At 34.5% G+C, this 24,496-nt stretch overlaps 4 protein-coding genes across 7 annotated transcripts; all 4 read left to right on the forward strand.

The window, feature by feature from the left end:
- Nucleotides 1–4,356, forward strand: LOC101218042 (3',5'-nucleoside bisphosphate phosphatase). The gene is made up of 5 exons (XM_004136821.3): nt 1–644; nt 1,355–1,479; nt 1,765–2,079; nt 2,495–2,664; nt 3,433–4,356. Exons 1-5 carry the CDS (start codon nt 324–326, stop codon nt 3,831–3,833), a joined length of 1,332 nt encoding a protein of 443 aa, XP_004136869.1. The 5' UTR covers nt 1–323; the 3' UTR covers nt 3,834–4,356.
- A 1,242-nt stretch (nt 4,357–5,598) lies between these two features.
- On the forward strand, nt 5,599–9,077 carry LOC101218280. Its single transcript, XM_004136822.3, has 4 exons — nt 5,599–5,888; nt 5,975–6,107; nt 8,121–8,289; nt 8,595–9,077. The coding sequence occupies exons 1-4, from the start codon at nt 5,622–5,624 to the stop codon at nt 8,809–8,811; spliced, it is 786 nt and encodes a 261-aa protein (XP_004136870.2). The 5' UTR covers nt 5,599–5,621; the 3' UTR covers nt 8,812–9,077.
- Nucleotides 9,078–12,408: 3,331 nt separating this feature from the next.
- On the forward strand, nt 12,409–15,291 carry LOC101218520 (annexin D2). Its single transcript, XM_004136823.3, has 5 exons — nt 12,409–12,680; nt 13,271–13,416; nt 13,643–13,855; nt 14,426–14,638; nt 14,731–15,291. Exons 1-5 carry the CDS (start codon nt 12,605–12,607, stop codon nt 15,025–15,027), a joined length of 945 nt encoding a protein of 314 aa, XP_004136871.1. The 5' UTR covers nt 12,409–12,604; the 3' UTR covers nt 15,028–15,291.
- Nucleotides 15,292–16,158: 867 nt separating this feature from the next.
- On the forward strand, nt 16,159–20,459 carry LOC101218756. 4 transcript variants are annotated; one of them, XM_031888937.1, is made up of 4 exons: nt 16,166–16,553; nt 18,110–18,266; nt 19,569–19,702; nt 20,093–20,459. In XM_031888937.1, the coding sequence occupies exons 1-3, from the start codon at nt 16,380–16,382 to the stop codon at nt 19,682–19,684; spliced, it is 447 nt and encodes a 148-aa protein (XP_031744797.1). In that variant the 5' UTR covers nt 16,166–16,379; the 3' UTR covers nt 19,685–19,702; nt 20,093–20,459. The 4 variants fall into 4 exon arrangements, with proteins under 4 accessions (XP_031744799.1, XP_031744797.1, XP_031744796.1 ...); XM_031888936.1 differs by having other exon boundaries at nt 16,167–16,553; nt 19,569–19,697; XM_031888939.1 differs by lacking the exon at nt 19,569–19,702 and having other exon boundaries at nt 16,159–16,553.
- The last annotated feature ends 4,037 nt before the right edge of the window (nt 20,460–24,496 follow it).

Consider the following 24,496-nt stretch of genomic DNA (forward strand, 5'->3'; position numbering starts at 1 on the left):
GAAAAGATAAAGTAGGTAGATGGAAATTAATCCAAATGAAATTAATTTAGGTATGAAGAAACAAGTTGGTTTTAGTTTTGTGTGATTGATTGATTGGGAAAAGGAGTATTCAGAGAAAAAAGCAAAGAAGAGAGAGAGGAAAATCCAGAAAAAGGGTGGAAAATAGAGGACACCTGCGCTTTGGAAGATATCCTTTCCCCAAAAACCCCTCTGTCTCACTTTTTTTTCCTCCTTTTGTTTGTTATCACTTTCTCTCAATTTCCATTCCCCACTCTCTATTGACCTAAATCAACCCCTTCTCTCAAATCTCCACATCCCTTTCCATGGTGGGTGACGCTCACTTTCCTCAGTCTTCCCCCAATTCCAAGAAATCCAAGCCCAAGAAGAAGAAACGAGGTGGCACCAAGAAGAAGATGACATCCGAACAGATTGCCGCTTTTAAGTATGTCACGGAATGGGCTTATTTGGATCAATCTAATTCTCTTGCCTCCTCTGCTGCTGCCTCTGTTGTGGATGATTTTGGAGTTCAGAAGACTGTTGGCAAAGGTGGGGAGAAGGTGGTCTTTGAGTTGCATTCCCATTCCAAATGCAGTGATGGGTTTCTTACCCCTTCTAAGCTTGTTGAGAGAGCTCACGGAAATGGGGTCAGTTTCTTTTCTTTTTTATTTTTCCCCTGTTTTTTTATCGATATATTGTTCTTATTCTCTTTGTTTATTGTTATTATGCTCTGTTTATGTGAAATAGTCACTATTGAAATTGTTCTTAGATTCTCATCATGTACCTACGTTTGCTTTTAGTTTTTGTTGGTATCTGCTCTTCTGTTGCTATCCCGTTGTTATGTTGTGTTTTTGGTATTGATTTTGTCTTTCATTGACATGGAGAGTTGGAGGGTGCAAAACCTAACTAAACAAACCGAAAAGCCTACCTTCAACTACGGTATTGATTTAGTCTTGTATATTGGATTTGCTTATGGAAAAATTGTATATACACACGACATGAGATGGTTTTATATTATATTCAATGTACAATGCTTTATGTTCTTTTGGTTTTGAAGGAAGTGGCTTGCTTGCAGTTTCATAGATAAGTAGCTCTTGGCATCAGTTGAGTTGGTCTAATGGTGTAGTTTATTGAAACGTGATGGATGTAGTTATATTTATTCATTAAAATGTGAGATTCAACGTCATTGGTAAAATTGAACATTTCTTCGTTAACTATAATAGTTGGTTGGTCCAAGCATTACCTTAGTTGCCTTATATTTTGTAGCCATATCTGTCCTTTCTGCCTTTTGTCAATATTTTCCTCAATATGTGATGAAATATAGCTTTAGTTAATTAGAAATATGTACCGACAACAGGTGAAAGTTCTTGCTTTGACAGATCATGACACAATGTCTGGCATCCCTGAAGCTGTCGAGGCAGCTCGGAGATTTGGTATCAAAATAATTCCAGGTGTTGAAATCAGTACTATATTCTCTAACGGGTGAGTTTAGGTTTATTTATATTCCCTGTTATAATAATGGATTTTGCAACTTTTTATATTATTTGATGTTCTGCACATTTTACACCCCTTATGATTCCACTCCATTTCTCTTTGTCCCATCAATTCAATCTCCTTACAAACAGTAATGAAAAATGGTAAATTTGACTGTTTACTGTCAGAGATAATGGTTGTGAATATCATGTTCACTTGTTGATAAATATGAAACTTTTTTTTTTTTCGTTTTCATTTCTTCTTATCTTCTGATATCTAGTAACTTATTTGCAGTGGAGACTCAGAATCCGAAGAACCAGTCCACATCCTTGCATACTACAGCAGCTGTGGACCAGCAAAGATTGAGAAGCTGGAAAAATTCTTAGAAAATATAAGGGAGGGGCGTTTTTTGCGAGCAAAGAACATGGTGTCGAAACTGAATGAGCTAAAGCTGCCTCTTAAGTGGGATCATGTAGCTAAGATTACTGGTAAAGGAGTTGCTCCTGGGAGACTCCATGTGGCCCGAGCCTTGGTTGAAGCAGGCTATGTGGAAAATTTAAAACAAGCGTTTTCTCGGTACCTTTTTGATGGTGGACCGGCTTACTCAACGTAAGAATCTGAACTTGCTGTACTTTATTTTTTCATGCATTGTTGAACAACATTTGTGATATTACCATTTACCATAATCTTCAGCATAGGCTAATCTTTTCTACTTGACAATCTATGACATTGTAGCTTGTGTTTGTGATGGCTAATGATTGAACTGTTATGTTCATAAAAGTGAAATAGATTGTTAAAATCGAATTTTGTCCATAATTTTAAGCAAGATTTTTTGTAAGTGAATGTTTGACATCAATTTTTTTAAATAATTATCTTGTGGATGTTTAAGTCTATCTAGTTGATTTTACTACTTGTATGCCTCTGCTGTTCTTTCTCATTCATATTTAACTTCTTGGGATGTGGAGTTCACGACATCTTGCCTGATTTTTAGACTGTAACAATGAGGATAGGGTTCATTTTCCAGGGGATCAGAGCCTTGTGCAGCGGAAGCAATACAATTGATACACGATACAGGTGGTATGGCCGTACTAGCTCATCCATGGGCCTTGAAGAATCCCGTTGCTGTCATTAGAAGATTGAAAGACGCAGGTCTTCATGGGCTTGAGGTTTACAGGAGTGATGGAAGATTGGCAGGTACACAGTCTCCTCATTGACAAATTATGATTTGATGTGCATTTTCTTTATGTTATAAGCATGTCAATTAGCCACCGTGAAGTGAACACAACGTATCTATCAAATCATGTTTGTCATATAGGTACAGCAACCAAAGTTTATCAGAACTGTTTGATAGGCGATAGGGTATTGTAAGTGGCAAAGTGACTTTGCTACCATCATCTACTGAGATTCAGCCCTTTCGTCATTTGATTCGAAAATAACTTTTTGATAACCATTTTTTTTTTAGTTTTTTTAGCTTTTAGATTTTAGAATATTAAGCTAAGAATATCTACTTCTTATTTGTTTATTTTTTTCACTTTTAGGAGCAATTTAAAAATACTTTTAAGTTAAAGAGTTTTGTGTTTTGTCTGTGATTTTAGAAAGGATATTAATAAGTAGATTAGAAATAAAGAAACATGAAAATCAGTAAGCATCATTTTAAGAATAAAATTTCAAAACCAAGAAACATCCCCTAAACTATTGTTCCTATTTTTTAACATTGGAGTCCCTGCAATGCAATAAATATGGAGCTTATAGAAACTCTTTTTCATTCAATAGCTTTGCTGAAAACTAAAGGCCCTTAGAGTATCTTCTCATAATTTGAACATAAGAACCTCTGAACATCTTTCCTTTTGTAAACAGTTTCCCCGGTACATATCATGTTTGTCTTTTAGCTGTATGTATCGATTTTAAAATGTCTCGACTTAAACAACTGACATCAGTTCCATATGTTTGTTGATTTGACAGCATACAGTGACCTAGCGGACAATTATGGGCTTCTTAAACTCGGAGGATCAGATTTTCATGGAAGAGGTGGACATAGTGAATCTGAAGTTGGAAGTGTAAACCTTCCTGTTCTTGCTATGCATGATTTCCTCAAGGCCGCTCGGCCAGTTTGGTGTAGTGCCATTCGAGATATTCTTGAGAGTTACGTCGAAGAGCCTTCGGAATCAAATCTAGCAAAGATCACTAGATTTGGAAGGACCCGGGTTTTGAAGGGTGGCTCCTCACCAGGCAGCGGAAATGACTTAATTGAACGTTGTTTAACTTTGTGGCTGACAAATGAAGAAAAGCAAAATGATGAGTTTGAGGCCATCAGATTAAAACTCTCCCATATTTCAATTAATCAAGAAGTTCAAGTGCCTTAAGACTGAATTACTCCAACCAAGTTTGTCAATACTTGCTCGTCGTGCTACTAACATAGTCGACATACCGATCAGATTCATTCAGGTTTTTGTACTTCTCATTGTTACTCTTTTTCTTTACTGTTAGGGAAGGGTGGGTTTCAGTAAATGATTCGCTGAGGTACAACAAAAGGCTTTCATTGTCTTAAAAGTTATACTTTTTGGTCAAATCAATAATACTTCATTCAATCTTTTTCAGGTTTTTCTCTTTGTTTTATAGGTTCTAGCAATATTTATTGATCACATGCGTAATGACTTGTACTGGATCATTTCTTTTTTTGTTTTGTTCTTTTGGATGAGCTGAAAAACATACAAGAGTAAGAGATTTGATTTTCTATCCTCTTAGTTGAGAATATATGTCTTGACTAGTTAAGTTATGTTCAAGTTGGAACATTGATGTTGTTGTAAGGTTGAGAATGAAGGGTGACACATGGGAAGGTTGTAGTGTTTTGGCTTTTGAATTTCCTAGTTCGTTCTATAACTTTCAGTGAGTTGTTTCTGTTTCAAATGTCTGATTCACCATTATAATTACCTACCTCTCATTTACATACCACTTATTCTCTAATAAACAATTTGTTTATGGTTAAGTTTCTTTTGGGCAAGTGAGAGGGTGAGCTCCATTGTTAAAGTCCCAAAATCAGCACTTAAGGGAACTACTCAGTTTACTTTTTCTATATATAGATGAATGAATTTCACTTTTTGAAAGCATGTTTACAGCTCCTTAATTAGTCAATTCACCAAAATGACAGATATGTTGAATAGGCATTTGGGCCACCCTCACCTATGCAAATCAAAATGTGAGCCTTCACAGGTAGGAAGTCATAACTTACTTAGAATTAAGATCCAGTCATATATGGTTGTTTTTCGAAATATCAAAGGTTTTCTTTTCTGTGCATATGATCTTTTTAGTAGCCCACAACTGAGAAATGAAGGAAAGATGGTTTTATGCTTGCATTAGAAGTTCTGAATTTGTATATAGTTGTATATATTGGATCAATAACATTTTTATTTGGGGTTCTATAGTAATTTCATAAAGAAAAAAAAGAACAAAATTGATCTCTTCAAATCAACAGATTTATTTTAAATATTTCATGACACAAGTACAACTCTATACAAACTTTTTACATAGGTATTCTTATCTAGATGTCTTCACACGAACAATTTAAATGTAATTGTTTGTAACAATTACAAGGTATAATGCCACGTTGTGCAACTTAAATTTTGGAAAGACAAAAAGATATTATAATTTGAAAAATTAAGTGAATCTCAATTGTCATAATTTTGATTGGAATTCTCGAAAAATATTAAGTTTGTGAAAAATGAACAATTTTATAAATAATAATGAAGTAATATAACAAATCTATCACTCAATTAATTTTTTATTGATTAATCGTGATAGACTAATATTTGCAACCTAGTTCAACCAACCCATTTTCAAAATATCACGTGGATGAAAAATCTTTCGAAAGTCTTTCATTTGCCTATCATTATATACATTACTTATCTATGAATTTATTGATTAATCGTGATAGACTAATATTTGCAACCTAGTTTGTTATATGTTATATTTATGATTTGTTATATACTAAATTAGATTAATTTGAATTTAATATTTATATTTGTAAATATTTTTTGTTTTAAAAAAAGAAAGTTTGAAATTTTAGATTTGGGCCAAGATGGATACATTGGGGCGGGCTTTCGGGTCTGTATCGGTCAAAAGTTAGAAATCATCTACCCATCCATGGCCTCAAAATGGAACCACTCCGATCTCCATCAACTGAATCCGCCATGAGTCTGTCACTTCTCCAAGGCTATTCTTCAGCCGAAGAAGAAGCTCAACACAACTCTGTCTTCAACCACACCTCTTCCGACGATGACGACGAAGATCTTGCCTCCGCCCCCGCCGCCGCCGCCTCTACTGTTACTGTCAATCTTTCCATTCGTGACAAGTCACTTTTCGAACTTCCGCAGCCCTCCTCTCAGCCCGGCCTACCTTCTGCTTTCGACGCTTTTTCCGAAGTACGCCTCTTTGGCTGATCTCCTTTTATTTTGTTCATTCGGATTACTGTTCTTTTCCTGATTTTCTTTTCTGTGGGCTACCGGAGGTTTCAGGACCGCCCGAGTTTCTGAATAATTCGGTTGAGGAGTATGCTGCACCGAGAGATGCCGATCAGCCGCGAGGGGGCCATGGGCATGGGGGCCGTAGGAATCGTAAGGAGAAGAAAGATTTGCCTACTGGTATGGGCTCGGTTTCTGATTTGGTATTAATTTTTTATGTCATGAGTTTCTCTAGGCTGCTTGGAAGTTGAAGGGAAACAAAATTATTTCTGAGTTGCCCTTGCATTTGGTTAACCAGAATATTGGGTCATTTAAGGAATCTAAAAGTTTAATGCTTTAAATTGAAAATAGAACAAATTTCATACCTAAAGGCCTTGCAACTTAGATGTCACCTCTTTTCGTTTCGTAATAGAGGACTCATTAGTGCAAATTAGCTACATGTTACATGATAATCAATGTTGGCTCTAAGTATTGGGTGTGGCCCCATGGTTCCTTGGGCTTCTTTAGTTGTAGATTCATCAACTTAATTCCCAAAAGTGTCATAATTTGGAAGGACAACTACACCGAAAAGGACATTATCTTCATTTGGAAATTTCTTCTAGTGAACATTGACGAGGCATGCCTCAAATAAGATACGCTGGTTTTACATATTTGAAAATTCAGTAGTTTCCCTTCAAAGTTTGGGTGAATGTTTTTAAATAAGTCTGGAGTATTTATTTATTTATGTAAATGTACGTTGAGCCATATAACTATAATGTACCTGATTCTTACTCGTGCACGTCCCTTTTGTCTAGCTGTGTGTGCCCTAGCCTATTGTAACCCAAATAATGATCTAACAATGTTTTACAAGGATAGAACCCTCAGGAGGAATACAAAGAAATGTTGAAATATTGAACAAGATCTAATATTCAAGTTTGAAGCAACAATTTTCTTTGAAGAGAGCAAGCAAAAAGAGCAAAGATATCCATTTGTAACTTGCGTCTGTTTAAGGGATAAATATGCCCCTAGAGGTAGGGAACATGGAAATTGATTTAAGAAAATTGTTGGAAAATGAGAGGTCGCAATGTGGTTTGTGTGAGAGTTAGACTGTTGGGAGTGCAACCAAAAGGCTACCTCCGCTAGAAAAGGGAAAAATCATGGGGAAGAGGCAACATTTTTCTTGGCATGAGATCAAAATCAAAGCTATGCGGGCTTATGCTCATGTATCATTGTGAAAATGTGAAGAGTTCATTGTCCCTACCAAAAATGCATGGAAAAATTGATAAGTAATGTGCTAAAAATGCACAATTCAATGAGAATTGGAAAGTTTGCTTGCATTATGACGTCAAAGATGGAAATCAGAAAATGGAGTTGGGTCAAAGGGTCTAGCCAATCAACTATATCTTTCTTTACAACGACAGTTGCCTAACATGCAAGGAAAATGTGTTAATTGCATACAAACTGTAGTTGCCTAACTTGCAAGAAACATGTGTTCATTGCATACAAGCTGCAATCATTGTGAGCAGTGGAGACAACAACGATTGAACTTGCTAGGTCAGTTATTGGGGAATGGCGTTTAACCACAACTTGCCAATGGATGGTATAGGCAAGTCCATATAGTTGAAGTAGAAGAGGGGATGTATGGAAGTAATTTGTCAAACAGACCTATATTTTTATATAATGAAGTGATGTATATTTTTTATTTCTTTGACTAGACTATTCGTTGCTTCACTGCTATATCTCTCCACTAGTGGAAAGAAATTAATGCTGAATCAGTTATGTCATCTCATGCTATGAAATATTTTATTCTCTCTAGCTCTCTATATACAGCCACGGGTGGTGGTACCGGCCACAAACAATGGTGGTAAGTGGCAGTGGTTGGTCTTAATGAAATTGAGAAGATGAAGGAGGTGAGGGAGAAAGAAGATGGAAGAGAGAGGAGAGAAAAACAAATAAAAATACTAAAAATAATGGTTTTATAGTTTAGTAATAAAAAGTAGAAAAAAATTATCTTTATCATAAAAATAGGTTCTACTTCAGCCTTTCATAGTAATGAATGGATGTGCTACAACTACGACCACAAGGGTAGAATCGTTGAGTTTGAAAATTCAGGGACCTATACGTAACCTAGGCCAAACTTCAACCAAGTGTAATTTCCTTAAATTCTATATTTTGTCATTATAATAACCCCTTTGAATACCTTATACTATGAAGGTGCTGTATTGGAGGCAAAAGCTCAATTAGTAGGGATTCATGAGCGAGTGAGGAGTGATGTTGAAAGTAATCATTCATCGAATTCATCCATTTCAAATGCAACACCGGAAAGCAAGCGTGTGGCAACTGCAGCCAATCCAAATGCTGAAGATGCTGCAGAACTACTTAGGTACATTTATTGTATTTTCAAAACTGTATCCTAGTTGAGTGATATGATTCATTCCTTCACAATCTGCATTTAAATACACACATAGGAAAAAAGAAAGAAAAGGAAAGATGTCACTTACCAGGGAGTGAGTTGAGAGGGTTTACTTTTAAGAATTTTGATATTGCAAAGTAAACATTTATTTTCTCCTCTTCTTTAGAATCCTGAGGTAAATCATAGCTGCTTTGGATGTAACTCTAGACTATATCTATAAATTTATTGTGCAAGTGCTGGCATTTTAAGATAGTATCATGTGATTCCTTTTCCAGAATGTGCTTGCATTGTGGCATTCCAAAGACCTTTTCAAATGCACGAGGGATGTTTTGTCCTCTATGTGGTGATCGTCCTCCCGAGCCGGACAGTGAGTCAAAAAAGAAGGGATCTACCGTTAAAGATAAGGAAAAGATAAAGAGAATGAGGGGACAGTCATCTCATGCTACCTGGAAGAGTGAAACAGAGATGCAGCTGAGACAACAGTTTGATTAGAAAATTTCATATTTAATGTCTATGAGCTCTTGGAGACTTGTGATAGATAGTGTACCATGATTATTCATACTAATCTGTGATATTAATTATATAAGGTTTATGTAGTTGATACTCGGCATTTTGTTTTGGTAAACCAAAATGCTTCCTTGCAAATTAGTGTTGATTCTTCCCTCTTGTTATTCTCTCTCACACAAAATCCTACTTTATGCTGTAACTTGGGCCATTCAGAACAACATTGAATATCAAACACAGAATCTTCCTCATCATGTAACTCGGTTTACAGGGACGATGTGAAGATGAGTGTCCTCGGTACCGAACAGAAAAATTAGCAGCAGTATGTGCTTTGCTTGACGAGTTCAATGGATCACACAGTTGAAAATTTCTAATCCTGTGTAGTGGTTAAAGTTTTGGTGTCAGATATGAGTTGAGCGAGTTTAAGAAGTGCTTGCTTCCAAATTTTGGTGTCAATATTGCTTTTGTGGGGGATGGACTGGAAAGCTTGCAAGAATGGAATTGCGTATGATGATGAATCAAATCACAGCTGTTAAACTTAGATGGTTACACCACTACATCATAGGAAGATCCTTGGATTGTTCAAGATCCTTTTTGTGAGCTATTTTTCCTCGGTCGACACCGAATGACGTGTTTAGAGATTTAATTTAAATTTTGTTTTATTATTATTATTTTACATTTATGGTGATTCAACTCATGTGGATAGTTTTGTGTGTTTACATGGAGAATTTAGAGAATATGTTTGTTGATTTTAGCAAGGGAAAATGAAAAGTGTTTACTTTCGGATATTTGGACTTAAGTTCAAATTTTAGTTATCCATTTAAACTTAAATTAAAATTTTAAATTTTGCTATTAGCCTAAATATTTGTAAATTCTTCTATTTTTAAAAAAATTCCTTTTAATAATTCATTTAATTTTGTTTGTAATATGAGGAGAATAAGATGTGAGAATGAAACAAACATCAAAATAATTTTTAAAAAAAAACTCAAACCAGGATATTTGTAATTAGTTTTTATTTTCTCATATATTACACAACTTTTTTACTTATATAATGTCAACAAAAGAATTATTCTTAAGATAATGAATTATGATTTTTTAAAAGATAATTAGTTTAGAATCTAGATACATTTTTTAAAATAACAAAATAAATTAAAATTTTGGATTATATCAAATTATAGCCCCATGAAGGTGATTAATGACGTTTATTGCTAATAGAATTTGAAAAATTTTCATTTTATTTTACAAAGTTTGTTTCACCATTTTTTTATCGATTTAAAAAGGAAAGAAAAGTAAAAATAAAATCGAAAAGAAAAAAAGTAGCCGTTGATGGTCAGACAAATAATGTTCGCTGTTCACTAATCTCCGTTTAACTTCGGTCCGAAGAAAACAAACCCTAAACACTTTCTTTACTCTCTTTTTCTCTCCGATCTTCAACCTTAAAGGGTGACATTTGGACTTCATGTTTAGAGTTAAATAACTTTTGTCATTATTTGAAGAATGGATTATTAAATTTTAAAAAGGGTTGAGATAGTGCACTAAGAGTGACATTAGTCTACCAGATTAAGTTCTTATTTTGAGGCATGAGGAAAAAAAGTTTGGCTATAGAAATTACATTGGGAAAAGACTCATGGAGAGCTATAGAAGACATAAAAAGAAAAGTTAGAATATGAGAGTTATACATTGAACTGTGATATTGGAATTCAAGTTTTGGATTAAATTAGTCTTAAATTGTTTAACGAAAGGATTATCAAATTGGATTAGTGTTGAGATGGTGGACTATAAGAGTGAGATTAGCTAATTGGATTAACATGTTTTATAGGGGATTAGGTGATTTCCCATGGACATAGTTATAGGAAAAGAAAATTGGCTATACAAATATAATTGGTAAAAACACACATATGACTGTAAATGACAGAAAAAGGAAATTAAGGATATTCGAGTTATGGATTGAAGTGTGACATTGGACTTCAAATTTTGGAATGAAGAACTCTCGCCAATGTTTGAAGAAAGGATAAGTGTTAAGATAATACATTAAGAGTAAAATTAGTCAGTTGGATTAAGTTTTTATTTAAGGGATGAAGTTATTTGCGATGGACATGGATATAGGAAAAAAAGTTTGGCTATACAAGTAACATTCGAAAAGAAGCATGGAGGACTATAGATATGAGAGTTTTGGATTGAAGCGTGTCTTTGGAATTCAAGTTTTGGATTAGAATACTCAAGCTAATTGTTTGGAGAAAGAACTATCAAATTAGATTGGTGTTGAGATAATGCACTGACAATGAGAATAGCCCATTGGATTAAGTTTTTCTCAAGTGTTGTGGTGATTTGTTGTAGACATAGATATAGGAAAAAAAAAGTCTGGTGAAAGACACATATAGGAATATAGACGACAAAATAAGAAAAACTAGGATATGAGAGTTTTGGATTGAAGTGTGTCATTTTACTTCAAGGTTTTGAAATAATGAACTCTTGTCGTTATTTATCTAGATTAAGTTTTTATTTAACGAATTTGATGATTTCCCATGGACATGATTATTGGAAAAAATGGTTGGCTATAGTAATGTAATTGGTAAAAAGAACATGAAGAACTATAAACGGCTCAAGTAGAGAAGCAAGGATATTTGAGTTTTGGATTGAATTATGGCATTGAACTTTAACTTTTGGAATGAAGAGCCAATGTTTGGAGAAAAGATTATCACAATGAATTAAGTGTTAAGATAATGCACTGAGAGTAAGATTAACCAATTATCTAGCCTCAATATAAATATGTCATCAAAGATATGATCATGTTCGTGTCGTATAATTCTTAATACCATCAATATTACACATAAGCATTAAACTGACACATACACATTATCATTAAATTGTCATGTAAACATAAACATTAAAAGTTCAAGGACCGAACTCGAGGAGTTATCAAGTCTCAAGGAATATGTTTTTTTTTTAAGCTTCATCTCTTGTTTCCTAAAGAAAACTCCATTTCTCGCTGAAATGAATGAAATCTCAGGTGAATAGGAGATTCACAAATATCTCATCCGCTGTGGAACTGGAATGGTCAACCTCAAGCTATGATCGGAACAAAGATCGGTGTGCAAGGAAACACCACTCCAAATCTCACGCAGTTACGAGGTGATCTAAACTCCACTGATTGTTGCAATGAAGAATTGCTTCGGAATTTGCAAAATAAGTTTAAAGCTATTGAGCTTTAACACTATGCTGAGTTCTTAATCAATGTTCCAATCCTAAGTCCATGGTTTGTTCTAACATATCATTTTGTTATTACCTCAACCACTAAAACATGCCAACCGGAAACAGTTTCTCAAATAAAGGTTTTGCTTAGATCTGCAACAAACCCACCTCTCCTCATTGTTTGTTTTTGGTTGGAATAATGAAAGATGTTTAAAATATCATTAAAATTCAAGAAATCTTTAAAATATTTGTGACGTTTTAGAAATACCTCGTCTAAATGATTAAAAAATCAAAGCCCACAACAGTAATATGGGTGATATAAATCTACCATTGGTATGCACATCAATGATATGTTTCTAATAATGAAACGTAAACATATGAATCAAAAATTGCTTTTCATGCCCTTCTCGTTGGTTTGTTCCGTTTTCAAATTTGGCGCCTCACATGTTTGCCACGTGTTGTATTGGACTCTCCAAATATGGTGATAGCAAAGTCTTTCTAATCTTTCCATATAATCATTGCAATTTCTTCCTCTTCATTCAATCATAGTCTTTGTATTTGTTATCACACACACACACATACACACAACATGGCCACTCTGTCGGTGCCCGATCAGCTACCTCCGGTGGCCGAAGATTGCGATCGCCTCCACAGTGCCTTTCAAGGTCTCCCCGTTCTTTTGTTCCTTCAATTGCTTTTACCCATTTTCATATTCTCTGCTGCTTCTTTTTCTGATCTAATTCCTCCATCGCATCAAACACCTTTATCTTTGCGATCCTTGATCTATGCTGTTTTTGGTCTGTGCTTTTTCCTCTCATTTTGTTTTATATATATATATGTGTGTGTATATAATTTTAGTAAGTCATAATGCCGGCTTGTTGGTCAACCAGTGATTATTAACATAACATTTTATATCCTTGTGAAAAAACTTTGTTGTCTTTGGTCTTTGGTTCTTATGATTAAATTCACTTCTAATTTATCAATACCGAGTGCGGGATAACTTTGGTGTTCATTGTTATTGTATTGCTTGTATGCATGTTGCAAAATGTTACAACTTACAGTGGTTTTAGGGTGGGGAAGAAACACAACGAAGAAAGCACTTCAGGGGAAGTTTTAGATTTATCTCTATTCTATGCTCTTTTTTGGTCTAAAAACAAGGAACCATTCAGCTTAAATTCTGTCAGACAAAAGAAAGAAAGAACAAGAAACTATTCTGGTATAATTAGATGTAAAGCTACTTGTTTTCTTCCTTCAGGCTGGGGAACGGATGAGGGGGCGATTGTATCCATATTAGCTCACAGAAATGCTAAACAGCGCAGTCTGATTCGTCAAACCTATGCCGAAACGTATGGAGAAGATCTCTTGAAGGCGCTCGACAAAGAACTTTCAAGTGATTTTGAGGTCGGAATTTGGAATCGAATCTTCATTTATATATTCTGATTTATTATAATTTTAGGCTATATAAACACTTTTTGTTGCAGTTTTTTCTCATGTACAGCATTCCATTTTTTCAAATGATGTTGAAAACTGCATTTCTGTAGCGGTGTTAGCTTGAAACATGAACAATATGATAAACTTCTAGAAAAAAGCTTTGAAATGATGTGATTTTTTTTCCTCCCATTAACAGAGAGCTGTGCTTTTATGGACATTTCATCCTGCTGAACGTGATGCATTACTAGCCAATGAAGCAATAAGGAAACTTAAGCATTTTGTTGTATTGGAAATAGCTTGTACTAGAACTCCACGGGATCTACTTTTAGTGAAGGAAGAATACCATGCTCGTTTCAAGCGGTCAATTGAAGAAGATGTCGCACACTACACTACAGGTGATTTTCGTAGGGTAAGACAATGCTTTAAAATCTTGGATTCGAAAACTTCCAGGATCTTCAGGCTTCATTTTCTTACAGATGTTTGCTGCAATTGTTTGTGGTTTGCTCGACACTATTTGATTCTTATTTCATTTTCAACAGTTATCTAAACCATTAGAAATTATTAACTTTCCTGGTGTAAACCACTCTTGAAGAAAATACTCAAAACATTTATTGAACTTTTAATTAAGAGTCAAGCCTGAATTTATAGGCCAAGGACCAAACAACCTGACTAACTACTTAATAAAGATAATAAACGGAACCAGAGGATAAAACCGGTTTGTAAACAATCAGACAAAAAAATAATGCATCGGAAAGAGTTAACAGCAAATCGAACTAATTAGTACATCATTTCCCCTTTCATTTCTAACTTTCCTTCGGCTATATAAGACTCAGATTTTGTTGATGCTTAAAGTTACAACCAAACAGGGTTTGAATTCTCTCTTGTATACTATAGAGATATGGTAGTTGTATTTAATTATCAAACATATTCCTTAATATTTAGTTACTTCCCTTGAAGTTACCATCTTTTGTTCATATAGCTTCTGGTTCCCCTCGTGACTGCATATCGATATGGTGGCCCTGAGGTAAATGCTACCTTAGCCACATCAGAGGCTAAGATACTTCACGATAAAATCACTGAGAAAGCCTACAATGATGAGGAGCTCATCAGGATTATAAGCACTAGGAGCAAGGCACAACTAAATGCTACATTTAATCATTACAATGACCAATTTGGGAATGCTATCAGCAAGGTTTGTGCGTATGTGATATTCAAAGTATCCTTAATAGTAGCTATACTCTTATGCTTAACCAATTGGCAATGCATCTTAATCTTGTGATGCAGGATCTAAAGACCGATCCCAACGACAACTACCTTAAACTTCTGAGATCTGCTATAAAATGTCTAACTTGGTCTGAGAAATATTTTGAGAAAGTTCTTCGTTTAGCCATCAAAGGGCTTGGGACTGATGAAGAGGCTTTGACTAGGGTAGTAGTAACTCGAGCCGAGGTTGACATGAAACGCATTGCTGAAGAGTATTATAGGAGAAACAGTGTCCCTTTGGGTCAGGCAATAAAAGGCGATACCTCTGGAGATTATGAATCGATGCTTCTTGCATTGATTGGTAAAGAGAGTAATTAAGCCAAGAGCCAAGTCTATGTTGGATATTATTATGTGTTATTGTTGTCAATAAGGTAAATCACGAGTACTTTTACGCCGCTGTGGTTTTAGTTGGACTTTCACCATATAGTGTGGTCTGAAGAAAAATGTTGCATTGTGATAGCCATAGTTATTAATGGTTCTAAGGCTATCTTACATGAAAGTATACGCTTATACCTTGATGCTTATATGTTTTTCATGGATATTAATGATTCAATAGTACTTTTACTTTTTGACACTTTGAAAGTATATATTATTTTCTTTGGAAAGCGTTTAGCACGTAGGTTTATCATAGTTTTCTTGATCTCGATCTCACCCTTCGTTCTCTTTTCTCATTTTTGCTCCTGTTCCCCTATTGTTTCCTATTCTCTTTCATGATGATTAAATAGCAACGTCTTTGCTCTTTGCTCTTGTTTTTTTCTTTTCTCTTTGCTCACTTTTTGCTCCTTGTTATCACTCTGTTTATTGAAGGGAAGCGAGTAGAGAAAGTCATAAGTAAGGATTGAAAGCGTGGATGTGTAATAGTGAGAGTTGAGAGTCGATATGCCAAATACTAATCTTATGCCAATGATAACTAAGCAGTAGACTGATGTCTACTTGGTAGGCAATATGTATTTGAAGGAAATGTTTTCTCAATAAAACACAAAATTGTATTTCATGTTTTTAAACATGGGTTTGGACCGTTTGGTAGCAAATTCAAAGAAATGAACTCTCATTTAAACAAATATATATACTATCTAAAGTGAGTTAGGGAAAAATATTTGATTTTCTCTCTTGTCCCTTTTAGTGCATGGTTACAGGGATATTTTGGAGTAAGAAAAGTGTATGACATTAAATATTAATTTTAAAAAATTGGTTTCAATTTGATGGAAACGATATTCTATATTTATTTTAAGGAATAATTGCAATATAACAATTAAATTCAAAATAGTTAAGCATTTAAAAAATCAAATCGGTTAAGGTTTATATCTATTAGTAATTGATTTCTATCAAATGGCTCTCATTTCTTTAAAAAAAATCATTTCACTTTTTCACCAAACTTTATAAATTATTAGCTAAAATTCAAAGTTGGCAAAGTTGAAACCCTAACTAAAAATTGCAAAAAAATGAAATGAAAAACATTAAGATTTAAAAAATTTATTTAATTTAATGGAAAGACAAATGGCACAAATACGAAATCTAAGAACAAACGATAACGCGGTAAAGTTGAGTGCTAAACATGATCGTCGGGTGGGTTCTTAGCTCCCTCGCTAAGTCTCTACACGGATCATGAAGTTCAACCATAATTGATTTGTGAATTTGCAAAACTGCAAGCCTCGGGGAAGATTCGGATCATGGAGGACAAGGGCAAAGGAACGGACAGATGGAGCGGCGCCGTTGCCAATCTCACAGAGATGACCTCCAACCTCGACTCACTCCAGAAGCTTTTACTGAAGAAAGCCGTCTATGTAGACGACGAGACGTTTGCCAGAGCTTCATTGTGCTCCGAACAAGCAAGGACGATCAAGGTTGCTATACTTCCTCTCTCTCTTTTTCCTGTAGTTGGGTATTTTTTTAATCTCAAATTTCGGTTGGAATTTCGACTTTGCGATTTGACATTGCGTGGATTGATGAATTGGTGAGACTTATGGAGGATGATTATCAAATTGCCCTCGCTCGTGTTACCGATCTAAATGTTAATTTGCATGCTATGTACAGAATCAGAATGATGTACAGTTTGATCAAGTTTGCTTATAGATGTCTGACGTAGGATCTGAATTTTAGTTTTGCTCTAGCATGTGAGGGATTGGGATTGTGAGGGATTGTCCACGGGATTAGCATCTTTGGCAGATTTAGGGAGTCATTCTCTTAAATAGATCCTGTCAAGAGGGAATTTTGAAAGTTTGAAGAACCAGTAGGTTCATACGCCTGATCTACGGAGACCTTCTTGGGGAAATGGATTTACTGTGTAGAGTAGTGAATTTCTGCCAAATGAGTAGGAGATGGTCAACTCTTAGGTAAAAAGATGGAGACGGATATTAAGCAAAGAGATGCTAAATACTAGCGTACTCACTGGGTAGGGAGAATCCAGGGATTGGTTTGGGAAGTAACCAACTCCCTTCAAGTCTCTCAAGCCTCTCTTTGGGATGTGACTCTTAGAACCTCCGTCACAGTTCACACAACTTTTGTTGAACGATTAAGCAGGCCTACGCACAACACAGCCACAGAATCCCAACCTTTATAGGAATTTCCTTCCTACCCTCTATGTACAAATCTAGGAATAGTGTTACAAAACATGTCACCTTTACATGGGCATACCCTAAGGCGCCGACCGTAGATTACACACTAAGCTTGGCTAAGCCTAACGGTGACTTCACTCCAACAACCCATTGAATTCAATCATTAAGATACCCCTTAAAGAACCTCTCGACCCTTCCCATAGGAACTTGACTTCACAATCCACTTCTTTATAGAAGAGTCTCTCCCCTATGGTATCCCAAAACTATGTTTACCAGGATATGAGATGGGATACAATGGATTAAATTGGCTTCAATGAAATGGCTTGATTGATTTGATGGATCCCAAAGTTCAATGGGCAAAAGGAATGCCGGATAAATGCTTTTGGAACTTTTTATTTGACAATTTTGGCTGGAATGTAGTAGAAGAATCTTTAATCCAAATACCAATATATGATAAATATTTCTTCCATGGGCTTTCATTTCATCATCCTCTTGGTGTATTAAGTTAGATATTTTGAATTAATTTTGTAGGATGACTTTAAGTAGGAAAATTCATTTACTTATATCTTGCGTTCTATATTTGACTACAAGTACTTTGTTATTGGCTTTTGAACCTGGTCAATTTTTCTTTTGCCAATTTTCTTACTACTGTTTAGATTATAACGGACTCATACATCACTTGCTTTAACACCCATCACACCCTGCCGTATAAAGATCAAAGATCATACACATGAGCTTAACTGATGGTCCTTGTTGAAATTACATACCATTTGGTTCTGTTTATTTTACTGATGTATGATACAGTTTTACCCACTGGTGATGACAATGTTATAATCTTTTGCTAGGTTCTTGAACAAAGGGTTGAGACTTTGGAAAGGGAACTCGATGCTGCTATCACCTCTGCGGCTCATGCTCGTTCAGAAAAACGTCAAGCAGAGGCAGCTCAAAGAGCTGCTGAAGTACATGTACAGGAGGTCACTAAAGAGCTCGAGAACACTACAAGTACAAAATATCTTACTTTTTTCCACTCTCTTCTTCTAATTTTCTTGACTCTTAGTCCATTTTAATTTCTAAATAAAAATATTGATAGACTAGCCTTGACATCGTACTCAAACATTCCCAAGTTAGAAAAGATTTCTATATTGTTCTCCCATGCTTCACTACTACATTTTATTAGCATTACTTTCTGATGCATTGAGACATTTTTGCGAACACGATTCATCTTGTGAATTTTGAATAAGAAGCGTCATTTGCGGAAATGGGAACGAAGGAATGATTTATTTTGTCTAGTGAAGTACTAATATACTCTCTTATGTTTTCAACAAAATTCTTTTTAAGATAGGAGACTACAGTTTTTGTTCGGAAATGTACAATAGGAACGATTGTTTAAAATTTCACCACGGTATTCTTCTCTTTATTCAACTTAAAATCAACAGTTTATCTGTTGAGCAGCAATCTGTCTATTTGGCCGTTGGCCTTCAGTATTGTGGGGTCTGGGTGTGTTGTCAAATTCTTGTGATTGGAGATGACATTGTGATATTTAGACGTTTTATCAATTATAAATTTGTCTTTTTGTTTTTCTCCTTTTTAGCATCCACAGAAAGTTACACGAACAAACAAAAATAGTTCGGTGCAACTTCACGTTTTTTACTATATATGTGTGTGTCTGTATTGTGAAATCAACTATTATGATAAATGAGCACGGTTGCATTTCTTTGTATGAGACTTGAGTTGTAAGAAATACCCCATCTTCAACAGAATAGAACACAGAAGGGAGTGAAACTTCTGCAGAAGATTTAGTTTAATAGGCTGTTTTCTAAAGTTTTGGTTGAGGCTATATGTACCCTGAAATATTGGTGATTCGGCAGTGATGGAATCAATTTTATATTATTGACATGATCCAACACTTCCTTATTCGTTTCAATTGAATTCTTTTTTGGTTCCAACCACTCAGTGCGGCCATACTAATCTTCAAAGAGTGGATATTGGAATTATAAAGGAAAGGAAACATTATCCATTATGTCATAATTTGGAAAGTTGAAATAATTTTCCTTTTTTATATATATATTTATTTTATTTAGGTTAACTCCTCCTACTCTCAGATGAAGACATTAACTTTTATGAAAATAATAAATAGAAAATTTATTAATAGGCAATTATGGTTCTGGCATTTTAGTACCATAGGAAATTTCCTTGAAATGGGTATTCTTAATCTTCACAATTACTTTGGTAACGTGAATGAATATATTAGGATAATATAGATGTTTGTAAATCGAAAATAGGTTACTGATTGCTATGTTGCAGAGGTATTTCAACTGCATATGGATGAATTACGCGCAAAGCAAGAAGAAATCAACAAACGTGATAAGGATATTAAGCTTTTGGAGGCAATAATTCAAACTCTTGGTGGGAGAGAATAAAGTCTGCAAATATGTGAGGTTTAGATTTTGATTATTAGGATGTCAGTATTTTTCTTTGTTTTGTGGGTGAAGTTTTAGTGTAAAATGGATAGTCTGGTTGAATCTGATTAGGAATTTGGTGTGTAATATATTGTTTTGAACTTGGTGAGATAAATCAAATTTAATTTACATTTCATTGGATGACAATGTACAAGTTATTTGCTCCCAGTGCGAAGTACTATGAGAATAAAACAAAATCAGAATGAAACAGAGTTTTAGTTTTTGAGGATTTGTTTGATGAATATAGTTATTTACTCTTTGTTTCCAAAATTGATTTGAAGAATTGTGTTTAGTAGCTTGTTAAAGGTAAGACTTGTAGGTTTAATATTATCGTTTTGTGGTTCATAATTTGAATATTATGTTTTTCAGATTCTTAATGGTGTAAGGTTCTAAATGCAAATTCTTCCATTGCTTCCATGCAAAAATGTCAAGAGGCCAACCTATTTGAGAGGATGTCATAAGTCCACCACTAAGCTATGGGTTTCAGTTGAGAAACAAACCATTGTTGATCAATTGGACTTTGCTTGGGGCAGATAAAAAGATTAGTTCAACTCATAGTATTTCTCTATCCCATGGCTCAAGCAGCATGGGGCATTGTATAAAATTGTAGAAAGAAATTTCACCTGAATTAAAACTTCTAAAAGGATTTCGTTGTCATCACAATTATTACTATCATCTATGGGATTGATTTATACTGTAAATATTTTATCTTCAATATAGTAACAGCTAAGAAGCATAGACGATGGCACTTGACACAAATACGACATGGTGATATGTCAATTTTGACGAAGGTAGGGCACGATATATTGGTGACACCCTCTTTATTTATTAATTTTTTCTTATCGAGAATAAATATACAATAAATATACGTATGTTTTGATGTTTTGACGCATTGGAAAAGATGCAGACATAATTAACACGAGAAAGAAAAAAGAAGTTGTTGGGATCACAGACTTGTTATTGATAAAGTTAGCATAATTGGATAGTATAGATGGTTCTTTTAAAAGTTTAAAAATAGATTCTTGGTGTAGAGAAAGTGGGCTGAAACCCTAGAATTTTCAAAAGTAAATAAAACGTCAAATAGTTAATTTTATTCGACTTAAAATATTCTTAAATGGATTGTCAACAATGGGTCTTGTTTCATTTTGAAATTCTATTCTATTCTATATTATTTATTTAGTTTTTGTAGATGGTGTGTTTCTTCGACGTTCAGGAAAGCAAAATAATAATACAAAAATAAACACACTAATTGGTGTGTCATACAAACGTGTCAGACATGTGTTGGTGTTAGACATCAACACTAATCATTTTAGAATAAAATGAGTCTTAGTTGAAGTTGTCATGACTTAAAAGGATTAGGGAATTCACAATTATTTTTCTAATCATTAAATGGTAAAGCATAGGTGTGACAAAGAATAGAACTGTACCTTAGTTATTGCTCACTAAGTTACTAACCTTAGGGCCTACATCAATAACTTTTTAATGTTCCATTCAAAAGCTCTTTGCCCACCACTATACACAGAATCAGCTTCTTCCACCCCATTCTGATTCTGTTCTTCATGATGGCTTTTGCTTGGTTCTTGGAGTTGAGGCCCACTTATTATATGACGTTTGTTGATTTCATTCTCAATGACTTGCCTTCTTCTCTTTCTAATTCCTATTACAAAATACATTAATTTGAGCTTCTTCTGCATAATGATTTCTCTTCATAACTAGAGATGAAGGTTACCAGTTTTTTATGCATTTCAAAAACTTAGATGACTTTTTTAGCTTTTCATTGGTTTTGGATATCCCCTTTGTTCTATTTTTGTTGCTTTTATAGACTGGTCATTTTGGTTTGTACTTATCCCCAAGTCTTCATTTTTAGATATCAATATTTGAAACTTAGGCTTGTTTCCTTACAATTTTCTCGATTATGATTTTCATCTTTATTACTTGAATCCTTAGTCAAGCTCTTACTCTTTTATTGTTTTTAAAACTCAACTCGGGTTTTGAAAACGTTAATAGAAACTAAATAACAAAGCTTAGAAATTCAGGTAGTGTTTATAGTCTTCTTGTTTAAAAACCAAAATCTAAATGTTGGTTAAAATTTGTAATTTTCTTTACTTTACTTTCGGTTTCGTTGGTTGTAGAATCTTTGATCTATCGATTGTCAACCATAGAGTCCTTTTAGTGCCAAGAAAAGAAGGTTTCAAAAAACTAGAGGATATTAGATTCTGAATCTTTTTAGACATAACCATAGACCAGCAGAAAAGCATCGCATATATGAATAGCCAATACCAATTTACAAAAGAACTATGCCCAAACAAGTGACAAGGAGATCAAAGACTATACCTTTTTGAACTTTAAAGTTCTGCTACCTGCTCTTTTACATCCGCACTGCTATTCATGAAAAGAAACAATGGAAAATGAATGTCTTGCTCTTTTACATGATCATAAGGCTTTGTTACTTGCTTCCATTGCTATATAATTCAAATTGATTTGGTGTAAATGGGTCTGTCACCTGAAAATGAAAACATGGATATGAGTTAGGAGTAATCTTGTAGTTAAAGGATTGAGTTGACTATTCTGAGACCTGCATCCTTATTGTTGCTCTTCTTGGCTCAATAATGATTGTTATGTTTCGGTTGTTATACTTTTAGTGTCAGTTAATTATTGTTATACTTTTGTTACTAAGCTCTCTATATAAAGAGGCTTGAAATGTACTTATCTTCTTATCTTGAGTATTCTGAATATTGAATATTGAATACCTCAGAAGTATTTCTTTCATGGCATCAAAACCCTTAATTAAAGTCTAAACAGGAATTGGGTCCAACAAAAACTAAGATCCGATTCAAGAACTACTCTTTCAATAGTCAATTGGTTTTGATGTCCATTCCATGATGCATTCCTAAATGGTAAGCTTAACGAAAAGGATGTTTATGCGATAACCTCAAGGTTTTTATAGTGGATTCTCATGTTTGCAAGCTTCATGATACTCTCCATAGTCTTTAGCAAGGCTTGATTTTTACTACTAAACTCTTGTTAATTCATTGTCTAGACTCAACGGACGAAAAATGGGACAAGGTTTACCTTGTCACATTTCTTATATTTCTAATGACATTTTAGTATCAGGGAACAACTTGGAAACTCAAACAAATTTCAAACGTCTCCCTATTTCCAACCTTTTTCTTATTCAAGAATTTTTTAACCAATCCTATTTTCTTGCACACGAATTTGCTAATTTGATAATTCATTGCTTTTAACATTAGGACCTTCTTCACCATGCCGACATGAATGACAGCAAGTGCAATGCTACTTCTATGAATATTAGAGCAGTAACAATCTCCTTACGCATGATTGTAACCAACTATTGTAGCATAGTAGAGCTTGCAACACTTTAACCTGCTAGACCTCAGCTAGCCAATTTTTACATGCTTCAAAGGTCAGCTCATCCGCAAGCAGTAAAAGGGGTGTCTCACACTGTCTGAAGAACATAATTTCACTTGGTTTTAAGATTTTATCTTGACAGTTGATATATGGAAGCTGATCGGACAACTTATCCTGTCGACTAAACAAGTACAAGAAGATTTTTGTTATTTTCTTGAATCTAGTTTGGTTTCTTGGAGTTCCTTAAAGCCAAAAGCTCTGACAAATTGAGTGTTCAACTTGCATAGTACTGAATACATAATGTGGCTTCTGAAATTGTGTGGATACAATCACATGTGGATTGAGCGCTTCATCATGCATTCTCCTTACTTCCATCTTTTTTAACTACTTTGTGACAATATTAACACTCCAAGGCACAACTAAACAACCTACCAAACAAATCCTGTTGAAGCAAGGTCGTGATGGAGAATCTGATTAAAACTTTGAAATTGACTAAGTCTCCCCTCCCCTTTCAAAAAGAAAAAGAAAGAACAGACTTTTTTATATTCTCTGTACATCAACTTGCATATATAATGACTTAAGTTCTCAATAGTTTTAAAGCTTAAAAACCAAGCTCAATTTGCTTCTTGTACAATGTTGTTGAGGGGAATGTTAGGATCCATTAATTTTTGGATTGTTTATTATATCCAGTTAGTTTGTTACTCCGTTACTCTCTTCCTTTCATTGGTTTACAGTTGGCTTCTACCTTTATTCCTTTGTAGCTATTTAATCCACTGCTTCCTTTAGTTGATAGCAAACTGAGCATATTGCACTTTATTTTCTCTTAACAATATTCTCCACAACTTTTCTTTAGTTTTTACTATCCTCATAATGTGTGGTACCACAGTGAAAATGGCTTGCTAGATGTATACTGTAGTATCTGTTTTTCCTCTGTGATTACATAAATAACCTTGAGTTGTCTGTCTTATATGCTCTTCTTGAAAATTTACCTACCATTTTTCTTGATTATCTTACTATGAAATCATCTCTTGAGGTTGGCTGGTGACATGTGTTAACCTTCATGATATAGGTTAACGACCGTAAAGTAACTGGTTCAAGCTATGGTGGACACTGATATGATTTTAAGGGCATCTGAAGTTTGATATTGGGAGTGTTAAAAGTGGCTATGACTAACTCTTTTATGTATTTGGTGAAACGTGAGCTTTTTTGTAGCAATAAATGCAATAAAGTTAGATGATGATCGTCCCACAAGAGTAACTAAAGTACGTGCAAGCTAGTCGAGCATTCGCGAAAAAATAGCCATGACTAAAATATGACGTTGAAGTGCTAAATGAAAATTGTGATTCTTTTAACCTGTGTTTTCAAATAAAAACGAAGTTTTGAGAAAAATAAAAGAAAATACAA

The sequence above is a fragment of the Cucumis sativus genome, chromosome 7 (genome assembly GCF_000004075.3).
Source record: "Cucumis sativus cultivar 9930 chromosome 7, Cucumber_9930_V3, whole genome shotgun sequence".
NCBI lineage: Eukaryota > Viridiplantae > Streptophyta > Magnoliopsida > Cucurbitales > Cucurbitaceae > Cucumis > Cucumis sativus.

Bases quoted from the DNA above. Each gene is read 5' to 3' on its own strand.
- LOC101218042 (XM_004136821.3), top strand. From the start codon at position 324: ATGGTGGGTGACGCTCACTTTCCTCAGTCTTCCCCCAATTCCAAGAAA. The intron at 645-1,354 runs GTCAGTTTCTTT...TACCGACAACAG, and splicing joins AGAGAGCTCACGGAAATGGG to GTGAAAGTTCTTGCTTTGAC. The intron at 2,665-3,432 runs GTACACAGTCTC...TTGATTTGACAG, and splicing joins GAGTGATGGAAGATTGGCAG to CATACAGTGACCTAGCGGAC.
- LOC101218280 (XM_004136822.3), top strand. From the start codon at position 5,622: ATGGAACCACTCCGATCTCCATCAACTGAATCCGCCATGAGTCTGTCA. The intron at 5,889-5,974 runs GTACGCCTCTTT...GGGCTACCGGAG, and splicing joins CTTTCGACGCTTTTTCCGAA to GTTTCAGGACCGCCCGAGTT. The intron at 6,108-8,120 runs GTATGGGCTCGG...TATACTATGAAG, and splicing joins GAAGAAAGATTTGCCTACTG to GTGCTGTATTGGAGGCAAAA.
- LOC101218520 (XM_004136823.3), top strand. From the start codon at position 12,605: ATGGCCACTCTGTCGGTGCCCGATCAGCTACCTCCGGTGGCCGAAGAT. The intron at 12,681-13,270 runs GTCTCCCCGTTC...TTCTTCCTTCAG, and splicing joins CCTCCACAGTGCCTTTCAAG to GCTGGGGAACGGATGAGGGG. The intron at 13,417-13,642 runs GTCGGAATTTGG...TCCCATTAACAG, and splicing joins AACTTTCAAGTGATTTTGAG to AGAGCTGTGCTTTTATGGAC.
- LOC101218756 (XM_031888937.1), top strand. From the start codon at position 16,380: ATGGAGGACAAGGGCAAAGGAACGGACAGATGGAGCGGCGCCGTTGCC. The intron at 16,554-18,109 runs GTTGCTATACTT...ATCTTTTGCTAG, and splicing joins AACAAGCAAGGACGATCAAG to GTTCTTGAACAAAGGGTTGA. The intron at 18,267-19,568 runs GTACAAAATATC...GCTATGTTGCAG, and splicing joins AGAGCTCGAGAACACTACAA to AGGTATTTCAACTGCATATG.